The following is a 25052-nucleotide window of genomic DNA, read 5'->3' as shown; positions in this document are numbered from 1 at the left end:
AGTCACCTCGGTGTTCCTTATCACTGGCCCGATTTCCTTATGCATGAATTTGGAGATAATTGCAAACATGCTAAAAGAAGTCACAAATAGTATAAAAAAGTTCAGGCATATAACATTCAAATTGATTTGCCCCAGCATTCTGCATCACTGGTCTACATGACTCTCTATTCATGTGTGTGCATACCCATGTACACATGACTCTCTATTTATGTGTGCACATGCACGTAGGCATACCTATACACCCATTATTTTTATTTGATGCACCTGAGAAAAAGCTGCACAAATCATGACCTCCCATCATTAAACTCCCCCAGTTCATAGTGGAAAACCCTTAGGAACAGGACTCTTTTCTACATAGCTACAGTATGGACTCAAACATCAGATGGATTTTGAAGTTTTCTGGCCTAACATATTTGTAACTTTTACCCCAAGATACTTAGGATCAGTACCTGGGTACTTAGTGACGGAAGGCACAAACTGCTAGTTGAAGTATAGCTCAAGTGTCTGGGGGGAAATCTGTATTACTGACACACCAGAAAATACCAGCAGGTGAGCAGGAACCAAGTAGGTACGGATTCTAGGGACCAGGCTTATTTAGTGAAAATACAATGGTGATATTTAGAGAAAGAGACTTCCATTAATCAATAAGCATTATCTGTTTACTGATACATACTATCAGTTAGAATACCTTTTCTTTCAATATTTTTCTTTCCTATCTATCTATCTATCTATCTATCTATCTATCTATCTATCTATCTATCTATCTATCTATCTATTCTTTTCTCATATATTATACCCTGACTACAGTTTCCCTTCCTTACTTGTTATAATCTCCAGCATTTGAAAGACAGAGATGGTTTCTACTTTAAAAACATCATTGCACTGCTTGCTGACATCATCAGTTCAGAAGTAGAGGGAACACTGGATTGGTTATGAAGGGAGCAGGTCTAGAGAGTAAGCCATTCTAATACAAGACTGCAGCCATCTCCTCATTGGAATGAGTAGTGAGATTGGCTCTTCCCTCTAAATGGCATTTATTGTTCATATTAATTACTTCAAGAATAGGGGCTTACACTGCAATGAACAAATGAATTGATGTTTATACTCCACAGCCCATACAGATCATTTTGATAACTAGCATTGAAGACATATGGCATCCTCTCTCCAAGGAAGTATAAGCATGCATCTCTCTGTCCACCCAAGTGTATCATGCCTCGGGGGATCCAAATTAGACAGACAGCACTTCAAGAATATAGAACACCAGAGATTCACTGTAGGAGAAGGCGTGATTCAGGAACAATTTATGGAAGATGGGTGTGTCCCTAGTAACTGCAGTAGACATTATAGAGACAGTCCTGGAAAGTCATCCCCAAACTGACTCACCAACAACATGATGGTTCCCCAAGCATGCGCACATGTCAAGTAATACGTTACCTTGTCCCCAGAAACTCTTTCAATTCAACAGCTTCATATTGCCAATCACTGCTCCAGGGTTTGAGGATTTAGTGACAAGTAGCCATGGTCTGTAACCTCAGAGGGATTACATAGAAATGCTTTTGCTCGGAAATGTTGGGCATTTCGAAGTATCTGTGCCTGGATCATGCACTTCGAGCATGTCCTCCAACATACCTTCCAGCCTTTACTCGGATCCACAAGCATTTAGTTTAAAGTTAACAGATTTGTGGGAATAAAGAACATTGGTGTTAAATGCCAAAACATGGAGAAACGTTTCTTAAAGGACCTTCCATCTTTTAATGTCTTTAACCGAAGCATTATGCTTAGACGGTATTAACCAAGGAGACATTTGTAAATATCTGCTCTCTCGGGTGTGTTGGTGAGATGTGGAGCTGTCTGGGGAAGGAGAGGCTCCTGACAATGAGGAGAGTGTTCTTCATAGCAAGGATACCACACTTTGCTTCCTCACAAGGCTGGGATGAGTGCCAAGTCAGCCTACAATAACAAGTGTCTGAGGCCCCTGGGGAAACTTCAGGGTGGTTTTTACAGGGTTTTATTAGGTGAATGTTCTTAAAACCATTTTCATATAGGTCTGAAACAAGCTGCTAACCACTCTCCTCTAACTGCATTACATATTTAAATCCGAGTAAGCTGAAAACCCATCATCTTGATAGCAGGTCCCAACCTGGCCTGGGTGAACATACTTCGTTGAGACTGGGTTTTCTTCCTCATTTGTTTGGGTGTTTATGTTAGTATGGATAGCATTTGGCTGTCAATGCAGACAGAGTTGGCAGAGGTGCCTCCGATAGCCATATCTTTCTTGTGTTAAAAATCTGAATGACTCAATAATACAGAACAGCATCCAACAGAACATTCAAGAACGCATACTGCTTCGTGTTTGTCAGTTCCTTAGATGTGGACTCTGTGCCCCAAGTCTACTCCTTGTTCTAACCTGGCTGCTCCAGCGTGAGCCATCACTTTCTCATTCTAACCAGAAAGAAACAAGATAAGCAGACAAAAGATACCTGGCCAATAGCTTTTAAGGAAAGATCCTGGAATTGCCAGATAGTTCTTCTACTGTGAATTCATTCACCAGAACCTAGTCAGGTGACAGCACTTGAATACAAAGGAACTAAAATTTCCTTCACTTTGGGACAGTAGTGTGTTGAAAATTGGAATCTAGTACAATCAAGGAAGAGAAGCATTAGTAGGAGGAGATAACGAATAGTCTTTGCCTCAGGTTGCTTACTGATAATGCAGCATGCATTTTAAATATTTGCTGCCAGTCCACAGTGCCCTATCTGTAATGCAACTGATGGGATGGTCTTTTCCCACGTGAGCATAGTCATGAAGTTTTCACTCGTTTTTGTCAGGCCACCTGACCTGTATGTGGGGAAAAGGCCTAAAGATAAAATGTGCTAGAAAATTTTATTGGCGCCCAGCAGTTGATTCCCAGCCTTAGAGCTTGCATGACTACTAGGAACTGGGAAAAGCTGGAAGTAGAGAATAAAAGTTGTTGGAATTCTCCTAACCATTTGATGTTCTTTGTATTCTTACAAGCTGGCAGCTTCATCTAAGTTAGAATCACAGGTACATTTTGACCTTAGCATAGAATTCTAAAGTTACACGTGGGAAAGAGCTGCGTGTCCCGACCAGACTGTTCTCCAGGAGGCGTGGCAAATCTGAGAGCTACACACCAGCAGCTGACATGGCAGGGAGGTAATTCCTTTTACTAGTGCTACAAAGTCTTGGATTAAGGTAGACAATGGCTACTATTTTGCAGACACGACACAGACATGCCCCTTCATGGGAAGAATATCTAATCACAGGGCTGTTGTAAGATGGTTTAAAGAGAAACCAAAACATGATGCAGCCAAATGTTCCTAAAAGTAAGAAGTAATTGAAGCTGTGCCATCACTACAAGAAATTAAAGGTAAGAGCAATTACATCCCGCTAAATTGCCATTGTTATTGACAGAATGAAGTGAGGTGACAGAGGTGAATTGAGGCGAGGTGGTTACTTTGACCAGCCACGGTTTTAAGTTTGGCTGTCCACTTATCCCAGATCACATTAGAGGGCCTTAACTGATTTTGACAAAAATAAGTTACATTATAAAAGTGCAGTTTAACTGGAGACCCTTGAGTTTAATTACTAGCTTAGAATTTTCAAATGAGTACAGCTTCTAGATTGCAGTAGATTTCTGAGCATAGTTATCAGTTGTTCCTCTTTGCTTGTGTGTACAGGATTGGGACCTCATTCTCAGAATACACTAATTGTGTGCACAGAGGACAAAACCAGACTGTGCTTCCCTGACTACAAGGAAGATAGATTTGGACAGCTGAGTGATGGGCAGCGGATCTTCCGTAATTAGAGTGTCTGATTTGACATTCATAACACAGTGCTTTTTCATGGTCAAGTGTGGGGCTATGGATGATGTAGCTGGGATAACAGATGCCAATTTGCCAAGTTCCAGACCAGTTATGATGTATAAACTCTTTATATATAAGAAAGAGGGACTGATAGATATCTACAAATAAAAGTGATGATGAATACAGGTGACCTGAGAGTAAAAGCTCTCCGCAAGAGAGGGGAAAATGAAAGCAAGGATCGCGACTCCACTGATTTCCTCTCTCCCTTCGAACAAAACTTACTATAATCTGAATTGTGAGATTTACAGGTCCTGACAAATCAAGTGTGTATTCTTTGAAGAGCCCCATTACTGATGCTCGGATATGGTATCATACAGCAATGTCGCAGAAAGGTAGCCTCAATGAGGGGACAGAATGATCCATGCAATTTCAGTGCAGACATATTCAACAAGCATTTATTGAACACCTAGTAGCTGGCAGTTAACATATATATGCACATATATATGTGTGTGTATATATATGTGTGTGTAATTTTATTTGATATATATATATATATATATATATATATATATATATATATACACATACATACATACATACCAATTCTTACAAACATTCTAGCAACAAGTCATTGTGATAAGAGTATTTAGGGATTTGGTGACTTTGAGAACTAACTTCTGATTTGATCAACATATGAATTCCATCATATTATATATACATATATGTGTGTGTGTATCCCCATTTCATAGTAACCTAGATTTTTCCCCCGAGTGCTCTCTTAATCCTGCATAATGTATCAGAAGTAAATGGCCAATCCACTCCTTGGTAAGGTTCTTTCAACCCAGAGCTTCCTGCCTGTCTCTTTTCCATTCTCAAACTTGCCCCTACCAACCATCCGAGTCATCCTGACCAAATCATGGACAAACTGGAGATTTGGGATGTCAGAGAGATGTCCACAATTAGTGCTCTTACTTAACCATTTTCAGAATGAGAAGGCTAAAGGATTGTCACATTTCAGTGATAACAGCGTCTCTGGGAGGAGCAAAGTGCTGAAGAGAGCTCTTGACATAATTAAAGTCCCAGCAGGGTCTAGTTGCCTGCACACAGAATTCATAATTTTACAGCTTTCTGAGAATTTACCATTTTTCAGATGTGGCTAATTTATAGCGTCTTATTTAATAACTAGAAACAACCTCTGGTGTTCCCATACTAGTAGCTCTTGTCATTTTACAAAATAGAGAAGAAAGCTATGTAAATTAATTCTCTCCTACAGTGTCTCAACCTTATATGGTGCTCTCTGTGGTGAAGTCTAGAGACAGAGATGACCTTATTCTGTAATCTGACATCTTGAATGGTACCTGCCTAGGTGGGTGGATCTTCCCTCATCAATTAATCCAGTCAGGATAATTCCGCACAGGCATGTCCAGAGGCTCATCTCCCAGCCGAGTATAGATCTCATCAAGTTGGCAGCTGACATTGCCTGGCCCACAAGAACTCCAGAGGAAACTGAGCTGAAGGGGAAGAGGGGGGTGATGGGAGCAGCAAGCAACAGTTCAAACTGTAAACCTGTGTCAGGTTCAGAAAATGCTGTGTCCTCTTCTCTTCTTCAGCTGGAAGCCCACAGGTTTTCTTTTTTTTGTTTGTTTGTTTGGTTTTCTTGTTTTGTTTGTTTTTCGTGTTTTGTTTTTCGAGACAGGGTTCTCTGTGAAGCCCTGTCTGTCTTGGAACTCACTTTGTAGACCAGGCCGACCTCGAACTCAGAAATCTGCCTGCCTCTGCCTCCCAAGTGCTGGGATTAAAGGCGTGTGCCACCACCGCCTTGCTTGCCCACAGTTTTCTATTCTGCCTCTAACAATGGTCTCTGGAATGGCCATTTCCAGACAATGAATCCTGGGCATCATCAGCTTTAGACTGGTAAAACTTTCCTATACATTTAGGCACTTTGGCATGCTTTCTTTCTTTCTTTCTTTCTTTCTTTCTTTCTTTCTTTCTTTCTTTCTTTCTTTCTTTCTTTCTTTCTTTCTCCCCCTCCTTTGCTCCAGCATTGTAGCTCACTGGCTTTGCCTCCATTACACCGAGGCTTCCACCATCGACAGTTTGGAGAGGTTGAGAATGAAGACACTGTTTTTGTTCATTGTAGGAAAGAGGCCAAGAGCCAGAAGCAGTCTTTGCTGTTTTCGTGAACCACACTGTCCTCTAGACTGTAATCCAGTCTGCAAAACCTGGTGTACTGACACCCTCCCCGGGAGCCATGGCTAGGTCCCATGACCTTTGTTAAATTTCCTTGAATTCCGCTTGTCCTGACTACACTGTGGAAGACAACCTATTGTTGCTTCGTCAAGCAGTGCCTCAAGATTGTGAACTTCTTAAAGCCAAAGATCTTCTGATTATCTTTCTGTACATGGAACATCTCACAGAATCCTGGGCCCTCTGGGTACTCAACAACCTTTTACTGAGCGATAAGAAGTGAAGCAAATATTTCAATAGACACGGGAGGATCGCAGTAGCATCTAGCTCTCTAATTTTGTCTGTGGAAAGGGCTCACTCTTAAGAGCAACAAAACTGATGCTGTGAATTCGCTTTACCTCCTGAACCTCTTCCCCTGAATCAGCTCCTGAGTGTCTCCCTCCCTCAATGGTTTGAGGACCAACTTCCTTCCCCCTGGGCCTTCCTGCCCCTCCTGTGAAGACCTTATCATCTGCGTCACTGGAGTCTAAGCAGGGCTTCCTCCAGGGAGCTTCCACATGACGGAAGCAGGCAATGAAAGGCAGGAACTTGACCATCTGGATGATCCAGTGGCAAGTAAGAAAAATAAATTGAAATTAAAACAAAACATAACATAACAAAACAAAAAAACCCAACTCACTGTGGCCAAATATGTAGACAGGGCTGACAGGAAACTTGATATAAAAAATGTAGAGGTGAAGGCATCTATAGATGTGGAAGACTGGTCAGGGAGAGTTGGCTGTAGAGGGCCTGTGCAGAGACTCGCTGAAGTGTGGATGAAATCCAGATCATTAAAAGCCTTAGATATTGTGTGGAGTAAGGGTATATATTTCTTCTATTGATAAGATGCTCTGGAAATATAAGATTACGACATAAGAGGTATTGAGAGTAGAAACAGTCCCCAGAAATGCAGGGAATAGTTAACTGTTAAGATTTTAAAGGATTGCACAGGAGAATAAGGGTACATGGAATGATGTGTTTTCCTATTTGGTGATTCAGGGGAGGGCTGGCACACAGGTGTGACTTTGGGAAATAGTATTCTCTGGTCTGTCAGGTCATAGATCAGTGTTAGGCCACGAGGGTCAAATATCTGGTGTCAGTTTTTGTTTCTTGAAGCTTGGCTTATAGAATGTCCAGTTGGTCCAGTGACAGCTGAAATTACTTGGCTTAGGTCATTCCTGAATAACTGGTAGAGCCAGAAAAAGAACCTGTCTCTTGACTTCAAATCCAATAGTCCTTCATGGACCCTATGTTGGCACATTGCATGCAAGAGACACCTTTATTTTTTACTTATTCTTTTTTTGAGATGGATTTTACTATGTTTGTCAGTCTTATCTCAAACTCATACTTTTACGCTCCTCCTGCTTTAGCCTCCTGAATGCTGGAGATACATGTTTGTGCCACCCCGTCTGGCAGTGTTTAATTATTCTACCTTGAAATGATCAACTCCCGGTGGGACTTGCTACAATACTACTCTTAGGAAGGTTTCTGTTACTAATGGTCAAGACTGTTGATAGGAAAGGCAAGCTCAAGTCTGTGAGATGAATCAATGGGTGAACTTCTTGCCACCTGAGTACAAGGGTCTGACTTGGAATCTCCAGAGCCCATAGGAGCTGGATATGGATGCCCAGGTATCTCACTGCTCCTATAGTAAGATGGAGGGGGAAACAAGAATCCCAGGAAGCTGCGGGTCAGGTAGCCTGGCATACCTGTTTCAAATAATCCAGAAGGAATAATAGCTGAGGTTGTCCCGGGACTTCCACGCATAGGCTATGGCAAACATTTGTCCGAGTGTTTCACATAGATAAATACACAACATGCGTGTGCATGCGACAGAGAGTGAGACAGAGACAGAGAGACAGAGAGAGATGGAGACATAGAGAGTCAGAGAGATAGAGTCTTATTTAGGGTTATTATCGCTGTGATACAACACCATGACCAAAGCAACTTAGGGAAGCATAGGTTTCTCTGGCTTAAGCTTCCCATCACTGTTCATTTCTGAAGGAAGTCAGGGCAGGGCAGGAACTCAAACAGGACAGGACCCTGGGATGAGATAGAGACAATGGAAAGGACTGTTGAGGACTGCTGCTTACTAGCATGATATCCCTGGCTTGCTCAGCCTGCTTTCTAATGGAGCCCATGACCAACAGTCCAGGGATGGCACCACCCACAGTGAACTTCAACCTTCCATATCAATCACTGTAGAAAGCATTAAGAAAGTGCCCCACAGGTTTGTCCACAGCCTGATCTTATGAAGGCGATTTCTCAGCTGAGGTTCCCGAGTTTCCTTTCTCTCAGATGACTCTAGCTTGTGTCAAGTTGACATAAAACTAGTCAGCACACCTGAACACAGACAGACATACAGACACACACACCGGTGGGGGGGTCGGGGGTATGATCACTAAAGCCTATGCTCTTAATTGTTTGTTTCTTCAAGTGACTTTAAAAAAAATGGGGTGTTAATAATTTAAATATAGGATTTTGAAAAGGACAAAAATCTACCAACAGGTGGCCAACATTCCAATTGTCTTTGTGCTCTCTGCAACCCCACTAACCGGAACCATTTTCCTTCATTCATTTATTCATTCTCTCAATGTGGTGGCTTTTATAGCCACTTAGTGAGTGCCCTCTGCTTTCTATGCCCAGCTGGCACACCTATAGTGCTCCAAGAGAACACACAAATGTATTTATAAATGCATACCTGTTAGACAGCGTATACCACAGAGAACCCAATGCTACACTTCTCACGTGAAGGAGAGAAGCAGAGGTGAAGCACACGGCAGAGGGGAGGGAGGAAACACAAGAATAAAACTAGCACCCATCAGGCAGGCTATCTCTGTCTCTTACATTTTCGAATTAATTGGTATGCTTCAAATCCAACCTAGTGGGTCATATCTCCACTTTAATAGATTGCATAGAGTAGAAAACAACAGAGTGAATTGGGCAGTATAAGGAAAATATTATTTCACATGAGGTTTTGTTTCAATTCTCTGTACACTGGAATAATTGTGAATCTGTATGCAATATATATATATATATATATTATATATATATATATTGTATATATATACACATTATATATATATTGTATATGTATATATATATACAATATATATATATATTGTATATATGTATGTATATATATATATACACACATACACATACTTATATTTGTTTTAATAAATACTGCTTTATATATAGATTGAACTTGCATCATATGTGTGTATATTGTCTTATTCCTTTAATTCAGTTAAACTGAAATCTATGGCTTAGTAGAGATTCTATTCATAATTTCTGACATGAATATATGTATATACGTGTACATGCACACTCATACAAAACATAAGAATTATGTTGAATCATTTTCCAGTAAGATAGTGAATGTGCTGAATGATTGTTAATTTGTTAGCTGTGTTTAGTTTTTGAGAGGTTCAGGGAGCTGTGGTCTCCCATCGGTATCAAAAGGACACACTGAAGCAAGATTGTCTGTTAGTACTGTGTGCTAGTAAGAGATAGGAAGGAGATAGCTGTCATAAAAAAGCAGCTCTTGTAAATTACATGTAGTAGACTTAATAAATATTTTACAAATACATTACGCATTTAAATTTAAGCCAGTCCAATTAAAAAGAAATAATGACATGAATATTATTATGATAGTCTTAAAAATCCAATAAAAATCTTAAAAATCCAACAAAATGTGTGAAAATGGCTGGACTAACCATCTACGGGATATACTTTGGGGTCCATACAAAGGAACAAACTAAAAATACAGAGAAAACACTTGGCCCAGGTTTTCCACATGATGCTGGCTCACCAAGCTGCTGTTTGAAGACAGTGCTCTGGGACCTATGACTGGCAGCATCTCAGGGCACGCCTCCAGGAGGGTGTGACTTCCTAATGCCTCACCTTGTCTCTAGTCTCTCTTACCTCCTGGACTGAGCAGTGCACTTCCCTAATCCCACAGTATCTATTGGCTTGGGGCCACACATTTATGTTTTCTACTTTCTTTCCCTCTCTCCCTGGAAGGAATCTCTTCTACTTCCCTTACCGCCCGCCCATGAGTGTAAGCCTTTTTCCGGCTCCCGCAATGTCTTCTATTTGGAAACGATGCCAACCTGACTTTCTTAACCCAGACTCTGTAGCAGACAGACTTTCACCCAGGATACCTTCTTCCTTGTTCGCTACTCACTCAGGCTCCGCCCACACCCCAGCTCCGCCCCCACTCTCCTGCTCTGAGCTCTAGCAGTGCCCCCACATGAATGATTTGTGTGCCACTTCAGACCGTCAGGGGACAGCAGCTAATCTTGTGTGTGATTTTTCTCAGCAGGATAGTGTAAAGCCTTTCCTAGGCTTATGCCACCGAACCTTTCATGTTCTTGAATTCCACAGCAACTAGCACATCACATAGAGGCTGTAAATATGGATGGGGATTTTGATTGCTCTTTGAAGAGAAGAAATAAAGAGGAAAAAATAAGGAGCATCCCTTTATAGTTCTCAATGGCGTGCATCATGAAGGCAGGAGGAGCCAAGCATAGTTATACATACAAACTTGCAAACCTATGTACTCTGGAGGCTGAATTGGATGGATAATTCAAAGCTAGCTTGAGCAATGTAGCAAGATCCCATCTCAAAAATAATATATACATACAACATGGATGCATACATACATGCATATATACTTGGATGCATACATACATACTAGGGCTATAGAGTCAGGAGGAATGAAATTTTTAAAATGGAGATATCCAATATGTAGAAACCTATGTGTTAACATAATTATGTTTATCTTGCAGATTTACTTGACATATGCATCATAGGGCATGTTTTAAGGTATGGTTTATCAAGAGATGATAATGGCAGAGGGAAGAAAATAATCCTAAGTTTAGATGACACTTGTTAAGTGACATTAAATGAACCATAGACTAACTGGCTTCTGATTGGTTCACATCCATTACAAATCTCTGAAAAGCAGCTGCACAGGTGATTTCTCAAGCTTGTTTAGCCAAAGATATCTACTTGCAAGAATATTGTAATGGTTGGCTTCCCTGGCACATTCTTTAGGATGTTTGTGGTGATCCTTATTGTAACCTCTTTGTAAGTGATGCTCAGCTGTGACCTATCCTGTACCCTCCTTATAGTTTCATGTACAGTGACTGTACGTGGTTTGGTACAATCTTACAAAGGCTTCGCTGGGTCTGAGGTTCTTCATTCGCATTCAGGTCTTAATTGGTTAGCACTTGAGTTGTGATGTTACTGATAGAAAATTTTAATTGTTTTATGATCAGGAATCTGAATAAGAGTGTTTCCCTAGTCTAAATATCTTATTGTAGATTAGCTTAAGTAAGCCATTTTGTAAGGTGGATCAGGATACTTATTGCTGTTTTTGTACATACTATATATAAGTCAGATACTGCCCTTGGAGTTTTACATGTATTTTCATATTCATTTTTCATAATAACTGTGCAACCTCTAGTTCATGAAATAGAGACAAATGTACAAGTGCTACATAAAGATCACATAGAACAATCGCACAGCTCGAATTCTAGAGTTCCAAATCTGAGTGATTCAGGGCCCTGCTCTTTCTGGTTTGACATTATACTTCCGTGAGGAACAATGCAGTGAATAAATATTAAGATAAGAAATTGCCAGCCTGGCAGTGGTGGCACATGCCTTTAATCCCAGCACTTGGGAGGCAGAGGCAGGCAGATTTCTGAGTTCGAGGTTAGCCTGGTCTACAGAGTGAGTTCCAGAACAGCCAGGACTACACAGAGAAACTCTGTCTTGAAAACAAAACAAAACAAATTAAAAAACCAAATAAGCAAAGAAATTGTCTTTCTGAGGCTCTGCCCATTGTATACATGATTTTCTTTTCTTTTTCTTTATGTGTGCTGTTTGGCTTTCCATTGCTGTGAAGAGACACCATGACCAAGGCAACTCTGATAAAGGGCATTTAATTGGGGCTGGCTTACAGTTTCAGAGGTTCAGTCCTTTATCGTCATAGCAGGAAACATGGCAGTATGAAGGCAGATATGGTGCTAGCGAAGGAGCTGAGAGTTCTGAATCTTTTTTTTTTTTTTTTTTTGGTTTTTCGAGACAGGGTTTCTCTGTATAGCCCTGGCTGTCCTGGAACTCACTTTGTAGACCAGGCTGGCCTCGAACTCAGAAATCCGCCTGCCTCTGAGAGTTCTGAATCTTGTTCCAAAAGGAACTAGGAGAAGACTGTCTTCCAGGTAGCTAGGAGGAGAGTCTCAAAGCCCACCCCCACAGGAACACACTTCCTCAAACAAGGCCACACTACTCCAATAAGGCCACATCTTCCTGGGCCAAGCATATTCAAACCACCACATGCACTGTGTGTGTGTGTGTGTGTGTGTGTGTGTAAGTACATGTGTATGTGGGTGATCATACACATGCTTCTGTGGAGCCAGGGTAGAGAGTGAGTTCCTTCCTTGATTGACCTGGAATTAATTTTCTGTAGCAGATTCATTTCATGGAGTCTGCAGCTCACCAGTTCAGGTAGCTTGCTGTGACAACCATGCCTTCTCTTCCCAAGTGCAAGGACTACAGGTGAGCCACCATACCCACCTGAATTTTATGTAGATGCCGGGGATCTGGGGCTCTGATCTTCATGTTTGCAAGGTAGAAACTTTGTCCACTGAGCCATATCCCCAGCCCTGGCTTTAACAATTCTAAAAGCTTTATCTAGTTAAAAAAAAAAAGAAGTCCCAGTCTTTTTGGAAGTGTGTATGTGTGTGTGTGTGTGCTTGTGTGTGTGTGTCCTTACCATGCTTCCATTTTTATAAATGTAATTACTGTATCTATGGCATTACTTTCCTTTAAATGATTTACAATGAAAGAGGCTTGGATGTAAAGCCCTGATTTTTGAAAAGAGGGCATAAATTCTGATTCCGAATACATTTCTGGGGACAGTGTTGATTAAAAATACTTTCCTTCCCTTCCCTAGACATAAAAGTTCAACCTGGAGTCCTTGGTGACTTCAAAGAGGTCAGTCAATGAACACTTTTAGGATAAAAGAAATATTGATCATATGAACTTATGCTAAGTTTTCTGGGGACATTTGAGTCAGATTCTCCAAAGATGTATTAGGCTTCCAAAAAAGTTAAGAAGCACCATGACTTTTAAATTGCAGAGATATGAGAAAGCCCACCTTCCATCGATGACCCCCTGACTGGCAGCCATACAAGATGTGTGCCTGCCAAGGGAGAAAGGAGGTCAAAGATGTAAGCAGTGCTCTACACAGGCTAAGTACAAATAAACTTTGTGATGAAAGTACATACAGATATAAGACAGTTTAGAGTCTTAAAGGTCACACAATTATCTTTAAGACGGAAACGTCATGTTTTAGGGACGATTTTAAGAAAGGCATGAGGCTTTGTAACTTCTTGGAAGAGGAAAATGTATGTAGCAATGTATACATGTGAACAGAGTTTGGGGTTAGGGAAACACATGGGCTGATAAGATGGGAGTAAACTGGAAGCTGTAATAACAACCTAGCAAAGGATGCAGTGCTGTGTATTATTGTATTGAAGAAGAAACAGAAATGCAGTTGTGGCTGTTGACCACTGAACTAAGCTGCACGTGGGGTCTGCAAGGTCCCTCACTACATCTTTGGGAGAATCCCTTCTTTCAGTTGTAGTTTAGAGCAGCACAAGACATTTACTATGTTTAACTATTTCTGCCCAAGTTTTCTTAGCTATATTCTAATTACTATGTAATTTCCACTTACACTCACTGCCAAGATCATGCTGTATATGTGTGTGTTAATCCCTGTCCTTTAGATTTTAATATTCAACCAGCAGAACACTGATTTAACTTCAACTAAGTTCTGGAAATGTCTCTTCCTGAAGCTCTTCATTGAGAGAGAGAGAGAGAGAGAGAGAGAATACAAAAGAGATAAATATGAATATATCTAGGGAGCCATGATCAGACTATATTGCTACTTGAATCTGACTTGGAAAAAATTCTTATGTGTTTCAAAACAAGAATCTTTCTTGATTATTGGCATACAATTATCTTTGGAAACCTGTAAATGTGAGGATCTATCCTAGACATGTTCTTCTCTTCTCTTCTCTTCTCTCTCTTCTCTTCTCTTCTCTTCTCTTCTCTTCTCTTCTCTTCTCTTCTCTTCTCTTCTCTTCTCTTCTCTTCTCTTCTCTTCTCTTCTCTTCTCTTCTCTCCTCTCCTCTTCTCTCCTCTCCTCTCCCCTCTTCTCTCCTCTCCTCTCCTCTCCCCTCTTCTCTCCTCTCCCCTCCCCTCCCCTCCCCTCCCCTCTCCTCCCCTCCTCTCCCCTCTTCTCTCCTCTCCTCTCCCCTCCCCTCCCCTCCCCTCCCCTCCCCTCCCCTCCCCTCCCCTCTCCTCCCCTCCCCTCCCTTTCTTTTCTTTTCTGCCTAGGTACAAATCAGAGAGACAAAAGCTAGCAAAATTACATCTAAGTTGAACAACTGAGAAAGTACAGTTGTAAATGCACTGGTTAAGAAATCCGAGTTTTGTAGGAGAAAATGCAGGCATGACCTGGCTGACTGACCTACCTGGCACGCTGTGCCTCGAAGTAAGAAATGTGGTACACTGTGCTCCTGAGTATTCTCAGAAGTCAGAACACTGAATTCTGAAGTAGCTTGAGTAACCGCCCTGCTGCTGACGTGTCCGCCGTCTCCACGTGTCGTTTTACATACTTCTTCCTCAGTACAGACCCTGGCGGTCTGAGTACTCACTGTCCAATCCAGGGCTGTGCTAACTGATCACAGTCGATAGGCTTCCACTATATAAGTGGTTGCTCATGTGCATAAAGCAGACACTATTCCCTGAAACCATCTCCCGAGTGAGTCTTCCCCACACCCTTCACCAACCCACAGGCACTGCAGTCTTGCTGGGGGATGCTAATGGCAGAGTTGAGAAAGGCGGTTAAAGCAAGCTGAAGAGAAGTCCTCTGTGAACATAAGTGTGATAAGAGTCCCAGGAGAAGGGGTTTGCACATCAGACTCATGACCAAAGGCATGATGTGTGAAAACAAAGTTTATCCAAGACTTTTCTGATCTTCTAAAGACATGTATCCTAAGAAAAAGTGAACCCAGGAAGATGCTAAAATATTGTAACCGTGTAGAAATGAACAGATGGAGATTTGATTACAGTGGGTCATTGTAGAAATTAAGAAAGTGTTGAGTTTATTGGTTAAAAATTAAGTGGGAATATGGTGGGTGTGGGAAGGGGATGGGCAGAAATGAGTCTACATGCGTATTCCAGGACTTCTTATCCATCAATAACTTTATTTTCCTAAATAATTTATATTTTAGTTTTAAATATGAAATGTACACCCCGTCCCATAATTGGACTCAATCCCAATAAGTGAATTGTGCCTTGTAGGTATTAGAATGTAAAAACGTCTATTTCTTCAATATCCTTCGATGAGCAATATTGTTCATAATTGCATACATGTCCATAGAGTCCATTTGCTGGATATATGATCTCAACTGGCTCCCACTCCAGGTCTGTGAATGAAAGCCCAACCCTTCTCACAGCGAGCCAGAGAAGCCCACTGCTGTTGGCTCTGCTGCACTCCCAGCTCAGGCAGACGTTTGCTCTTCAGACAACCTGGTGTTAAGTTCAGTCTCTTCAATGAATTAAAGCAAGTCAGCATTTCACTACCTCAACGAGTTTTGTATAGACAGAGGAAGGGAAATATATAGTATGCCGTTTTCTCATAAGCCAAATTATCTATCTATCTATCTATCTATCTATCTATCTATCTATCTATCTATCCACCCACCACCTATCATCTATCTATCTATCTATCTATCTATCTATCTATCTATCTATCTATCTATCCATCCACCCATCCATCCATCCATCCATCCATCCATCCATCTATCCATCCATCCATGTATTATCTTTCTTTCTCCCTTTCTTTTCTTCTCTCTCTCTCTCCTCTCCCCCCCCCCCCCCGCCCCCATCACTCACCTTGTTCTCATACTTTCAGAAAGTGACTTGCGAGATAGTTTTAAAGAAGACAATGCAAGTACCCTCTGGAGTCACAGTGGGCAAGTCCTTCTACTTAAGTCTAACAAATGTAAGAACCAAATGCCTCCATAGGATTTGCTTGTTTTGGTTTTTCGAGACGGGGTGTCACTGTGTGACCCTGACTGGCCTGTAACTGTCTTTGTAGGCAAGAATGGCCTTGAACTCACAGAGATCCACTGACCTCTGCCTCCTTAGTGCTGGAATTAAAGGCGTGGGCCACCATCCCAACTGCTTCTCTGGGATTTTAGTGCAGAGATTGTCTTAGATTAGAGTAACAGCCAGAGAAGCAAACAATCTTATAAAGTAATATGCTAATATAAATATAAATATGTCCAAAGGTAATATTCTCATTCACTGGCCTTACCTCCTACAATCTCATGTGTTGTGCAACCCTAGAGTATTCCATGTCAACTAAGACAAGATCCCACGTCACACGGTGAGCTGAGTGATTTAGCAGCTCTGACCTGTGAAGACAGTCCAACATTCCTACCTGCTGATCCCTGAGATTTGCACAGCCAGTGTCTACTGATGTGTCAGATTTCTCAGACTTCCTTCCAGGCCCCTTTCCTCCATTCTCTTCTATGCATTAGTTACTTAACATTGTGTTGTAACAAAATACCTGACTAAACCACATAGGCAACATATAGGAAGAGTCAGGGGAGATGCGGAAGGTGTGGTGAGGTTCATGAAGGCAAGAGCTTGTGACTGGAACTCCTTATGCCTCACATCTCACGGAGTAGAGGGGAAGAGTTGTGCTCACTTGGCTTGTTGCTTTCACCCTTCTTAGCCGCCCTGGCTGATGGTCTGATGCTGCTCACACTCAAGAAGGCTCCTGGCTCTTCCATCAGTTGTTTCCTAGAAGGCTCTCGTAGACTAGCCTGAAGGTGCTGGGTGCTTTTGACAATCTCCATTAATAGCCATGTTCAGTTTCTTTTCTCAAGATTAAGGTTTCCCTGCTCTACTTGTATCCAGTGTGACTTGAATGGCCCCCTTTTATTGTCCCATAGCCTATTCTCCTCCTTCCTTTTCTACTGTATGGTGCTAAAATTGTCATCAGCGATGGGCTCTAGTCTCACATTGGATAAGGGTCACACTCTTACACACTTCAAACTCTAATAAAGTTCATGGCATGTAGTGCCTCATGAACGTTGAGTTATTGATAAGATTAGAAGTTAATAGACCACAATCCATTTGCAAAATTCTACTAGAGCACTTGTCACCTTTAGGAGGAAAAAAAAAATCATAGCTAATGGGAAATAGGAAGAAAATTCATTAAAATGACACACATCTTCACTTTGAACATATCTTTGAAACCAGGGGTGAAAGTTTATATATTTTATAAGATTTAAAAATACTTCAAAACAATAAGTTGATTCCAGAAATATCCTAGGAAATGAGGGCAGCTTGCTCTTGGCTCTCAGGCTTCAACATGTTACATAGACATGCTGAGAGAAGCTAGGGCCTTCCTTCATGTGTTTCACATCAGATAAAATGCAGTAGAGCTAACCTGGACAGATCTTTCCCTGTAGCAGAGCCGAGAAATGACTAGCTCACATGGGAGGCAGAAGTCTGCCTCCTCCTCCTCCTCCTCCTCCGGACACCATCAATTCTCTCACTAGGAACAAAGGACATGTAAATGGAGATTGGCTGAGGAGAAGCTGGAATTAATTAAAAAGTCATGTTCGAGCATTTTCTCTTAGAAGCTGTCTGATGTATTTGTTTCAATTTAAAAGCAATCAGAATCAGCTGTGATCACTCTGTAAGACTTTTTAAGAAGAGTTGCAAATGACACCCAAAGTTTGTGTGTGTTCTTGTGTGTGTTCTCTCTCTCTCTCTCTCTCTCTCTCTCTCTCTCTCTCTCGATCTGGTTTTCAGTAGTAGGCCGTAGGCCTCTCTAGGAATGACAACAGACTTATACTAACCTTTAGCCTCACAAATATTGACAAAGAAACTAGCTAGCATTTACAAAGTTTCATGTCCTGTAGCACAGATCTTTTTGCCTCTCAGTCAGTTGTGGGTAAGAGTAATGGGTCCAACATTTCCCAAGGAGGCTGAGTACAGCCTCTGGCCAACTGCTGTGGCTCCTAGCTGACGGCGCTTTTCCCTTTCAAAGACAAGCTGCTGCTTCAGCATCCTCTCCTGGAGTCCTTGGCAAGATTTCAGGCCATGTGTCAGGGGAACCCTTGCGCACATTACTATGACGGAAGCCAAGTGCTGGCCCACAAATATTGAGTATTACTTATCCCCAGGAGAATTGAAGCAGACGCCTGGGTATTGCACAGCTCAGGGTGCCTTGAAGAACACAGAATAACAGAACCCACCGATGTTTATTGCTACTCCACAGCTGCCTGTGACACAGCCCTTTCACAGTCTACGTGGAGTTTAGCCAATAGCATTTGGTGGGGCATTTTCTCTCAGTAGCCCCTCAAATGAAGCAAGATTCGCACAGTTAAATAGAAAAGTTTTCATATATATTTTTAAGTAGGGCCACAGCATATACGACCCCCTAGGGGGCACTTTATTAATGAATGCGACCTGTGTTCTTGGTAAAGGCCACTATTAAACTGGTTCGCTGTGTTTGGCCAGCTAGCTGCAGATGACATTTAGGTGTGTTGTTTGGTGGGGTGACTCAATTTCCTGTAGGATAGCTGGCAACTCCACATTGAATTCTCCCACTCGCCAGGGGAGGAGGGCTAGAAAGGTCAGTTAGGCCTTGTCTTAGAACAGTGGGGTTTAAAATGCCTGAACTTGAAGACATAATAATGACCCTGAAAAACTGTAGCTTGTCACACTGTCTCAGTCCCGGAGTTTGAAAGAAGTAAATTCTAATGCGACAAATCCAGCATTGGTTTTATAAAAGAAATTTGTTTATTCTGCCGTATGTAAATATTCTCTCAGCAGTATGTACAAATGCTGGAGGTTAATTTCATTCTTTAAATATATAGAGAGCACGTGGAACATTTTGGAACGTATGTATGTGACCTTACTTGATTTTTGATAGTCAAAATGGGTAAGCCATGACTGCAACATGTACTGGATCTTTGGCAACCAATTGCTCCTCACGTCGCTATACCACCCACTTAAAGGCAAAGCCCATGTCTAAGTGTCTTGAAACATTAAATTGAAACTTTCCAGGGTTACTGTCCCTCATAAAAAAAAAAAAAAACAAAAAAAACAAAAAAAAAACGACTGAAACGTAATACATAGAGCCGTATTCTGCTAGGCCCAAGGTCTGAATTCTACTTCTGATTTCAGAAAGCTTTCATGAAGATCGCCAAGGTGGGGGTAGGAAGTATACGCCACACACTGGGAGATCCCCTGGAACTCTTGCTTTCTTAGAGTCAGGTGGCAGAAGGCAGAGACATCAAGCCTTAAAGATGTGCAGAGAGGATGCCTGGCTTGGGATAACTAAAAAAAAAACAATGACAGGAGATGGATTCTACACAATAGCTATGCCTCAGACCACACGGCATATACAAACTATGAACATCTCACCTGGCTTTATGTTAATTTCCTCCTTCAGTTTTCTGACTGCCTGTTTTACATAGAGAAGGGAGGAAAGCGGAAACACCAGAACTGTATAGGAAACAGATCACCATGGCGTCCAGTCAGTGCTCCACTTACATATGGAATGGATTCAGTATTTTGAAATATTAAACTAGTGTTTCAGTGCTCTAGGTTGTGGGGCCACAAAGGACTCTCCATGTTTGTGCATCTTTCTTTTACGGAGCCAACCTGTAATATTTTGCAGTTTTGTGATCAGGAAAACCCAAACAGATAAACTATTTAACACTTATCTGGTACAGTTATCTTTAAGATCGTCTCCACTGTTAAAGAAAGAAACATCAACCTTAAATTTCAATTCAAGAGGTTTAAGGAATTGCTGACTTAAGGCCTCTTTAGAGATTAGTGAAGAGGGGACGCACAATTAGAGGCAAATTTCAATACTCAGCAGTCAAAATGACGAGCATACAGTTCAATAATGTCAGAGAAGGACAAGCCAAGAAGCAAGCCTCACACACTCTAAAAGTTACTGAAATTTTTACAAATGTAAGGAAATCTCAGAATCCTGAGATTCAACCCACCGCACTCTTTGTCCTGCCTGATAATTAATGGAGCCTACATTGGGGCAGAATTTCTTTCCCCCACAATACTGTAGATCAGAAGGGGAAAAGGGGAACCCCACCACTTCACATAAAGGCTTTTCCTTTCTCCTGCCAGTTTTGTAGGCTAGACCCCTGGGGTTTCAACTTTTCTCTTTCTGAAATAATATTGCTGTTCAGTTTCGGAACTGGCCAGTTTAGGGAAAGTGCCCAAGTTCCCTGCGTCAGCTTTTATCAACAGAACCCATTTCCCCATAGTTATTCTATCAGTCTATTTCGTCCATAGTGGGCAGAAAACAGACTACCAGACTTTCTGTCTTGAGCCCCAAGTCTAGGGTGTTCTTGTGTTTTCTGCAGAGGAGACACCCCAGCGGGGCATGTGTAAATTCCCCTTGCTCCTTGGTTCCTTCCCATTGCTGTTCCTTTAAGGGTAATTCTGAAGGTGAAATGTAGCCTGTTGTCACATTCTAAGGCATTCTGTCCCCACAAAATTATGGTTTGTCTGTTTACCTCTAACCCAAATTTTTAGAGGGGTTGGCTGGATACTGACAGTCGGCCCCCAGTAGAGGTGATTTTATTCCCACAATTCCCTTTGAGTAAGTAAATCCTAACCTCTGGGACACAAACCCAGGGAAACTTAAACCTGCATGCAGAAAGGGTAGTGCCTGTCCTAAGTCACCTTGCAACCCAGGACACCAGGGCCTAGCAGGTGGCGCTGGGACAGAGGGCCCGGGGACTCCGCTGTGCACCCCAGGGTCCCCCGCGGGGCAGGTGCGCGATTGCACGCGCCTGCGCGCTGGGGGCCATCTGAGCCCCGCCTGAGCCCCGCGGGGACCCCAGGCGGCGGGCGCTCCACGCCGGGTTTTCCGCTGCTCTGGTGCAAGACAGCTCCACAGCAGCGCTGCACACACACACACACACACACACACACACACACACACACACAGATACACATCCACATCCACACACACATACACGCGTGCGTGGCCGCGCCTCCCTCCCGGCTGCGCTTCAAAGCAGCGGCGCCGGCTGCCTCGGGGCGATGCCGCGGCGAGGTGGCGGGGAGGGCGGTCCGGACGGCGTATTGCAACTCGGAACCCTTTCGTAAGGAGTCGCGGGGGAGCCAGACAGCGCCGCGGGGCCGCGAGGGGCGCAAGGGGGAGTGTTCCCGGAAAGCCAGCATGGAGCGGCGCTGCGCCCGCCCGCCCGCGGACTTGAGCGACAAAACAGGAAACGGCGGCCGCAGCTGATTCATTCGCTTCGCGCGTGGGGCTCTCGGCAGGCGGCGGCGTGGAGCCCGGGGCTGCGGGACACGGGGACGCCCCGGAGCCGCTCGCCCGTCTGCGGGGCGAGCCCCTGCTCCCACCCCCTCCCTTGAGCCGGCCACCAGGGGCAGCATCCCCAGCGCAGGGAAGCCCGTGCTCGCGAGCCACTGAGAATCCGCCCGCCGTCCCCGTGCCAAAGTTGGCCTTGCAGCACTTTGCGCCCCTCCCTGGAGGCTGACCCGCGACGTCAAGCTGGAGCATCTCAGCCAGCCTGAGCCCGGCCCCACTAGTCCAACCTCAGCCCCCCGCGCGCCGCCGGGCCCTGCAATATGAAGGAGCAGCCCTCATGTGCGGGCACCGGGCATCCGAGCATGGCGGGGTACGGCAGGATGGCCCCCTTTGAACTCGCTGGTGGTCCCGTGAAGCGCTTACGAACTGAGTCCTCCTTTCCCTGTCTCTTCGCAGAGGAGGCCTACCAGAAACTGGCCAGCGAGACCCTGGAGGAACTGGACTGGTGTCTGGACCAGCTAGAGACCCTGCAGACCAGGCACTCCGTCAGTGAGATGGCCTCCAACAAGGTAAGCCCCTGTTCTGGTTCGGGTGTCAGTGACGCGGCTAGACTGCTGTTTCCCACGCTGGGGAATCACCGATCCCTGTGGCCTGGGGAAATACAGAGAAAATTTTGTCACGCTGACTGCAAGTTAGCTGTTCTGCTCCTTTGGAGGGAGGTTCCTGTTTGCACACCTCTCTTCAGGTAGATTAAACATTTTATTTACAAAATCAACTTTGGCAGAGTTCGAGTATCCCTAGGACGAAGGGTCCTTAGAGTGACACTTTGCCCTTGAAGCAGAAACCCAGTAGGGTCTGGTGGTGGCGTTGCATATTATCAAAGGCACTGCTTAAGATTGCTTGTTGGAAATAAGCCTTGCAGGACTCAGTGAAGGCACCAGGATGCCACCTCCTACCTCGCTGAAACTCTGAAGAGTTCGCTGAACTTGCAACCCTCACTCCCATTTCTCTGGTTCTCAGGGTACCTTGGAAGGATGGAGCCTTTAAATATTCTGTTCCCTGTATGTACCATCTGCAGAGAACAAAGTTAGGAGGGTCTTGTGCTTCGTTTGTCTCCTTCGGTCTTGGAGAACAGGTCCAGGTTTCTGAGGTCATTTAGCCGCCACTAGGCTTCAGCTGGGCATTTGTGTCATGTGTGCCAAAGCGCTGCAGGTCTTGGCAATTAATGAAGCATGGGGGGCTACGAAGTAACCTTCAGCATCAGGCAGCCTTTAAGCAGCCTGGGAGATAAGGTAGAGTACTTCTAGAGTTGCATTTAAAACAACAAAATCATGTGTTTTCCATCTTCGGCTTTGCAAAGAAATGATTGAGATTATGTGTTAATGACCGGATGGCCTAGGGGCCAGGGAAGGAGGCTTCTACATATTTGATGCAAACGGCTGAACGAGTCAATAAGGATCTGTGGCAGTTAGAAGGAATTGTCTCTGTAGACTGTTTTTGTAGTTTTGGACACCTCTTTACAAGGTCAGGAGGGTGGTGACATTTTGCCTCTTGTATCTCTGTCTGTCAGTGAATGATGCTTTCTTTCTTGGTTCTGTTTGCTCAGCATAGTTTCTTTCCCACCTGCTTTATTTCTCATGCAGAATATATATGTATATATATATATATATATATATATATATATATATATATATATATGCCTTAGCTTGTCAGCCAGCCACGGGATTGTTGTATCCAGAACACTTTTCATAGAGTTAGCATTGTTGCTGAAGTGAAAAGTTGGCCATTAACTAACCGGGCTCCCCAAAAGTACTAGCTCACCGGTTTGTACCATATTGATAATCAAATCTGCATTTGATTGCCCTTTTTTTTCCCCTTTGGTCATCTGGGCCTCATTTCTAAATTCGGCTCGGCTCTTCATTCCAATGACCAGTTACTGCTTTCTACTACTAACTCCCCGAAGCAGCATTGAGTGCCCTTGTCCTCCTTGGACTAACAAACTGTGACATTTATTAAAATATAACCTTATCTTTTTATAATTTGCTTTATAAAGCAGAAGACACATGCTGAATATGTCCAGTGTCTTAAGTGCTGAGCGGGCCGTTATCAGTAGGCCCGTGTTCTCGTATCTCTTGTATAAATGTGGCAAGAGACAGATCAAACGCTGAAAGCCCCTTGGCCAGATACATGCATTTGCCTGTTATTTCAATCTCATTTGACAATACTTTCAACATAACTTGACCACACTTTGCATGCACTTTCCCTAAAATCCATATTCTCGATGGTGAAACCTGCATTTGAGATTAATAATTGATGTGAGATCGAACAGCACCGTGACTTAAACTGTGAAGTGACTTATGTCTGTGTTTTAGGCTGAAAACTATACGTCACAGGGATTGCTCAAAATAATGCCTGTCTTTTATAGGCACCAAATTAGACAGGGCTCTGTCTTTTTTTTTTTTTAATCTTCATTGAAAAAGGTTTTCAGACTTTGTAATAGCTACTACACGATCCTATGGGAGGTGGGTTAATTTGGCTGAAGTGAGATAAAGGAAGAGTTCTTCAAAATTCTTCAAATTTTGCAATTCTTCAAAAATGCATACAGCTGTGCTGATGCCTGGTGGTCAAAGGATTATTAACATGACACATTAAATATTATTACTTACATATTTTATATTATACTAAACACTAAATACTAAATATGTTTGCCCAGTTGACTACTGCTTGAAGTTTTAGTGTCAAAGCCATTCATTGCTTTGTGAATTCATTCATTCCTAAACTCTTGAGCCCCTTTCAGAGATGAGAAAGTTAACTTAGAGAAAAAAGAAAAGTTCCTGAGAATGGTTGTAACATCAGCCTTCCACTTAATAAACAAACCACTTCCACCCAGTGATAAAGTGTGTCGGAACAACTGGTCAACCAAGGGCTGGGAGAGACAGCCTGCCTTCATTTTGGCTGGCAATGTGAACAGCTTCCTTGGGCTATTATATCTGAGTGAATGAGTCTGGCAAGTTACTTCTTGGTAGATAAAATTTATTGCCCTATATTCAGTTAATGCAATCAGCTCATTTTTCTTTTGCCTTGAAATATCAGGATAGTGTTCTCCTCTGAGGAAGTTTTAAACACTTTTTTCCTAATATTAAAAACACAATAATGCACAAATAAGAAGTCTAGATTTTTTTAAAAACTGTTAACAGACAGGATCTATTATGGAGGTGATTTGGCAGGCAGAAAGCGGGGAAGCCAGATCTTTCAGCCTGCTAACGGAGAATTCGTATAGGTAAAAGATCTCAATAAAAAGAAATTTGCAATGATTAGTAGTTTTAAGGTGATGTCTAGCAGACAACACATTGTCTGTGTTGCTTGCTCAGGACAAGAATATGGTTGAAATCTTGGCCAAGGCAAGGGGTGGCTGTAACTCATGCTAGATGCTTGTACTGGAGGCGTAAGAGATTCCAGATGGCATTTAATTTGAGTGATTACATCTACAGCATTTACTCTCAAATGCACATTAATCTGCCTAAGAGTTGTACAGATTTCCCTCCCCCCCCACCCCCCACCCCCGGAACCAGCAATTGAGGGCAATTTCA

The 25052-nt window shown here is 42.9% G+C and overlaps 1 protein-coding gene across 8 annotated transcripts in view; it reads left to right on the top strand.

Annotated features, from left to right (window-relative positions):
- The window catches only part of Pde4d (phosphodiesterase 4D), a 1452168-nt gene that overhangs the window by 1377979 nt on the left and 49137 nt on the right, over nucleotides 1–25052 (top strand). For 7 of the 8 annotated variants that reach the window (XM_021180268.3, XM_021180267.3, XM_029468213.2 and 4 more), the window contains one exon: nucleotides 21919–22031. In XM_021180268.3, the coding sequence (XP_021035927.1) occupies nucleotides 21919–22031 (113 nt within the window). Of the gene's footprint in view, nucleotides 1–21250; nucleotides 21833–21918; nucleotides 22032–25052 lie in introns of those variants that run through there. The other variant, XM_029468218.2, reaches the window with a different exon arrangement.

The sequence above is a fragment of the Mus caroli genome, unplaced genomic scaffold (assembly GCF_978045245.1).
Source record: "Mus caroli unplaced genomic scaffold, Mus_caroli_1 scaffold_15, whole genome shotgun sequence".
In the NCBI taxonomy this organism is placed as follows: domain Eukaryota; kingdom Metazoa; phylum Chordata; class Mammalia; order Rodentia; family Muridae; genus Mus; species Mus caroli.
Note: the sequence above shows the minus strand (reverse complement) of the source record. Positions and strands in the feature narration are given on the sequence as shown.